This window comes from Tupaia chinensis, unplaced genomic scaffold (assembly GCF_000334495.1).
Source record: "Tupaia chinensis unplaced genomic scaffold, TupChi_1.0 Scaffold000184_1, whole genome shotgun sequence".
NCBI classification, from domain to species: Eukaryota; Metazoa; Chordata; class Mammalia; order Scandentia; family Tupaiidae; genus Tupaia; species Tupaia belangeri.
Window position 1 is genome coordinate 4,556,421 of NW_006159659.1, and position 4,232 is coordinate 4,560,652.

The 4,232-nt window shown below is 38.4% G+C and overlaps 1 protein-coding gene across 4 annotated transcripts in view; it reads right to left on the reverse strand.

Annotated features, from left to right (window-relative positions):
- Positions 1-4,232, reverse strand: part of APOO (apolipoprotein O) — a 75,349-nt gene that overhangs the window by 42,005 nt on the left and 29,112 nt on the right. For all 4 annotated transcript variants that reach the window (XM_006146660.3, XM_014587122.2, XM_006146659.3 and 1 more), the window contains exon 4: positions 3,776-3,830. In XM_006146660.3, coding sequence (XP_006146722.1) covers positions 3,776-3,830 — 55 coding nt within the window. The remainder of the gene's footprint in view (positions 1-3,775; positions 3,831-4,232) is intronic.

A 4,232-nucleotide genomic window follows, 5' to 3' on the forward strand; every position in this document is an offset into this window, starting at 1 on the left:
CCCATGCCCCAATCCCTTCTCCTCCGTTCTCCTCTCGGGATCTTGGGCACGCGCGCACACGCACCCGGCGTGAGTTCAAGCCACCAGCTCCAGCGACCAAGCCATTACGCTAACTACCGGTCCCATTAAATAAATTTTTTTAAAGGAAAAAGTAACCTTAAGTTGAACAGTAAAGAGATATAGCACTTTTATTACCAAAAAAAAAAAAAAAAACAGATGAACAGGAAAAAACAGTAGTCATGCTCCACATGATACAAAAATGTCTGCACAAGTTTGCTGACCTTAACTACGAGCAGACGGTTTTAAAAATCACACATGTAGGGACCAGTAGTTAGCGTAATGGCTATGTCGCTAGACTCCCACGTAGTCGACCGCGGTTCGCGTCCCGGACCCAGTGGCTTAAACTCACACCGGGCACGTGTGCGTGCGTGCCCAAGATCCCTAGAGGAGAATGGAGGAGAAGGGATTGCGGTGTGGCCATCCCCCCTGGGGGGTGATTTCTCGCTTTCTGTCTCTCTCTGTCTGTCTGGCAAGCGCACGCGCCCTATAGCAAAAATCTCTCCAAAAAAAGAGAGAAAAAAAATAACACATGTAGGAGTCGGCAGGTGGCGTGGTGGTAAAGGCACTGGGCTCCCACAAGTCCTGGACCTGGTAGCCCACGTTCTCACTTTCCCTCTCTTTCTGTCTCTCTCTGATCAAACTGGAAAATAACAATAATAAATAAAGTTGGATAAAAATAATTCTTTAAAAAAAATCACACATGTACAGATAAAAGACTATATCAAGAATTCTTTAGTTTCTTCAGGTAAGAAAAGAGGGCCAGTCAAGTGGCATGGTGATTAAGACATATGGATTCCACGTGGTCGAATATGTGGCTCAAATCTCCAACTCAGCAGCTTAGAAAATCATGCCAGGTGTATGTATGTGTGTGCATGCCCAAAATCTCGAGAGGAAAATAGAGAAGGGATTGCAGTGTGGCCATTCCCCAGAGAATGATTTCTCACCCCTCACTCCTCCTCTCTTACTCTCTTTGGTGAGCATGTGCACACAACAACAAATTTTAAAAAGAAGGAGAAAATAAAGTACCTGTCAACATTATAAGAATCAAATAAATAAATATTTTTAAAGCATTTAGAATAGTATCTGACACATAACAAAAACTGTTTATGAAATTAATAAAAATATGGTATCATTTATTAGCATGCCTTCATAATTTAAAGAACCAGTAGGTTGGGGCCAGCAGGTGGATTGGTGGTTGAGGGCACTGGACTCCCACAGGGCCAACAGTGGTTTGAGTCCCAGACCTGGCAGCTTGGTTTCTTACTTTCCCTCTCTCTCTCTCTCTTGCTCACTCTATCCCTCTCTAGTCAAATTAAAATAAATAAAGTTGAATAAAATAATGCTTAAAAGAAGAAACAGTAGGCAGCTATTAATGTCTGTCTCCAGATGAAAAATTATTCATCTAATAGTCTCTGAGGTATCAGCACATCATAATGATCTTAACAAAGAAATAAACTAGTCATGTTTATTTTTGTTCCTTCATAGAAACAACTTCTTGTAAAAATAATATTTTGATCTGTCAACATTCCCAGTAAGGGGAATGACATATAATCAGTGTCTCTCTCAATTTACCAGTTCCTCACCCAGATTAGTCAGAAAACAGACTGTGAACCTAGGTTATGAATGTATTTGAGAAGTGTCCCACAATGAAACTAGAAATGAAAAATTATTGATGATAACATACATGATTAAGCCACTATGCAGTATATTCTGGATGGGAAATCACATTTTGTATGTTGTGACGATGATTAGGGGATGAATGTAAATTAATTAATTAAAAAAAAGTTTCAGGAGAAAAAAAAAGAATGAACATGGCTAGATAACAGCTTACACAAAATAGGGTAGTAATAGTGTTTATAAAATAAATATAACAAAACAAAAAGAAAAGAAAAGGAAATAAAGGATGAATAAGAGCATTAGCCCTCCGGGAGCTTCCAGTTCATTCAGAAGGGAGTTGTTGATGGACAATTTCATGAAGGAAGGGAAAGCACTGTGAAAGGGGTAAGTACAAAGAAATAAGACAAGCCAAGAGGCCATTAACTTCAAAGAAGGCCTCCTTCCTGAAGTAGTAAACAGTCGGAGATGTGTTCTTTGCTAAGTACTACAATAGCAGTTTGAGCAAAAAGCTACTGGACAATTGGTAAGAGGTGCCTACAAATGCTGAGGAGGCTAGAAAGAGGCCCTGACCTAGAGGTGGGGTCTTGAAGGGCAGAGTATGAGGGATGTATTTCAAGGGGACAGAAACCACGCAACGTTTAAATCTTAAAACATTACTTAAGAGAAATAAGTTTAAAAAGAATACATCACAAAACAATTTCATGCAACTTTAAAGGTAAATCCAAGTGATTCAGTACTATTTCAATAAATTTGTTAAAAGTCACTTTTTTTCTCAACTCAAAAGTAAATAAATAAATGAATGAATGAATGAAAAAAAGTAAGAACACTACCAATCATGTAGTTAAGACCTTTCCCGGGCATACCAGCCAGCTCCCTCCTGCCTCTAAATTGCTATACAATGCATTAGCAGCAGTGTGGATGAGATATTCTGATTCTAAAAACCTACTGATGTGGGCCAGCGTGGTGCTTAAGGTGCTGGACTCCCACATGGCCAACCACTGTTCGAGTCCCAGACCTGGCGGCTTGCTTTCTCATAGTCCCTCTCCTTCTCTATCTCTCTCTGGTCAAATTAAAAAATAATGATAATAAATAAAATTAAATAAATAAATTGTTTAAGAGGTTTTTTACTATAGGGCTTGTGCGCTCACCAGAGAGACACAGACAGAAAGTTACAAATCATTCCCCAGAGGGGAAGGTCACACAGCAATTTCTTCTCCTTCATTCTCCTCTTGAGACTTTGGGTACACACCCAGTATGAGTTTCAAGCCTCCAGGTCTGGGACTCGAACTGTGGTCAGCCATGTGGGAGTCCAGCAACATAGTTGCTACACCATCTGCTGGTCCCAAATAAAAAATTCTTTAAAAAATAAAAATAAAAAAATATATAGTAGTTTTTTTGTTTGTTTGGTTTGTTGTATGCTATGGTATAGTACATTACACCTGGAATCAATTTTTTTAAAGAATTATTTTACTTAACTTTTTTCATTCATTAATTCATTCATTTTAATTTGACCAGCAAGGGATAGAGTGAAAGATGGAAAGTGAAAAAGCAAGCTGCCAGGTCTAGGACTCAAACCGCAGTCAGCCATGTAGGAGTCCAATGCCCCTAACCATCACACCACCAGCCAGCCCCTGGAAATCAATTCTTTAAAAATCCAGTATATTGGGACCAAAAGGTGGCATGATGGTTGAGGCGCTGGACTCCCACAGGCCCGACCATGGTTTGAGTCCCAGACCTAGTGGTTTGGTTTCCCGCTTTCTCTCTTTTTATCTCTTGCGCTCTTGAGAGCGTGTGTGCTCTATAGCAAATTGAAGAATAATGATAATGATTAATAAAATTAAATCAATGATTCTTTTTTTAAAAATCCAGTATACTTGCACCTGTTAGCCCAATAATCCTAATGATTTTCAAGAAACTTACCTGTTTTGAATATTTGTCCTGAAATCTCATGAAAACAATAGATCTTCTTTCCAGAAAAATCTACACAGCTCTAAAATTATATATACAGTTTCAAGGAATCCACAGATTTCCTGGAGTCTGTCCATGAAGTCCAATGTTAATAAAATAACTGACTATGCCTAATTAAAAACCAACTTACCTAACCCCCATTGAACCAAATTCTGCATCTTGGGCTTAGCTTGGGAGTACATTTCCTAAAAAGGTCAAAAGAAATGGAATGAGTAGGATTTGCTGAGTAATAGAATAAACATACTTATTTTTACTAAATAAATTATCATGCTATTAATGCTTTTTGAACATAGGGATATAATGTCTACCTGGAGCTTTCTGTTCTTGTCTTTTTCTTTTCTAAGTTTCATTCACTGTAAACTGCTCAGCTGAATGACTTACTATTGCCATAGGAAGCAGATTCCAAGTAGAATGGTCTTAACAACCCAGCCTTTTAGTACAATTTAAGAAAACAGACTAAACAGACTAAAAATTAAACCTCTTGATAATTATAGTGGCAATCTTTTCCCTGTGAGATTAAATCTTCATAATAAGTCTATCTCCCATTGTGCCATCATTTCAGAGCCTACATCTGGAAATTGCTCCTT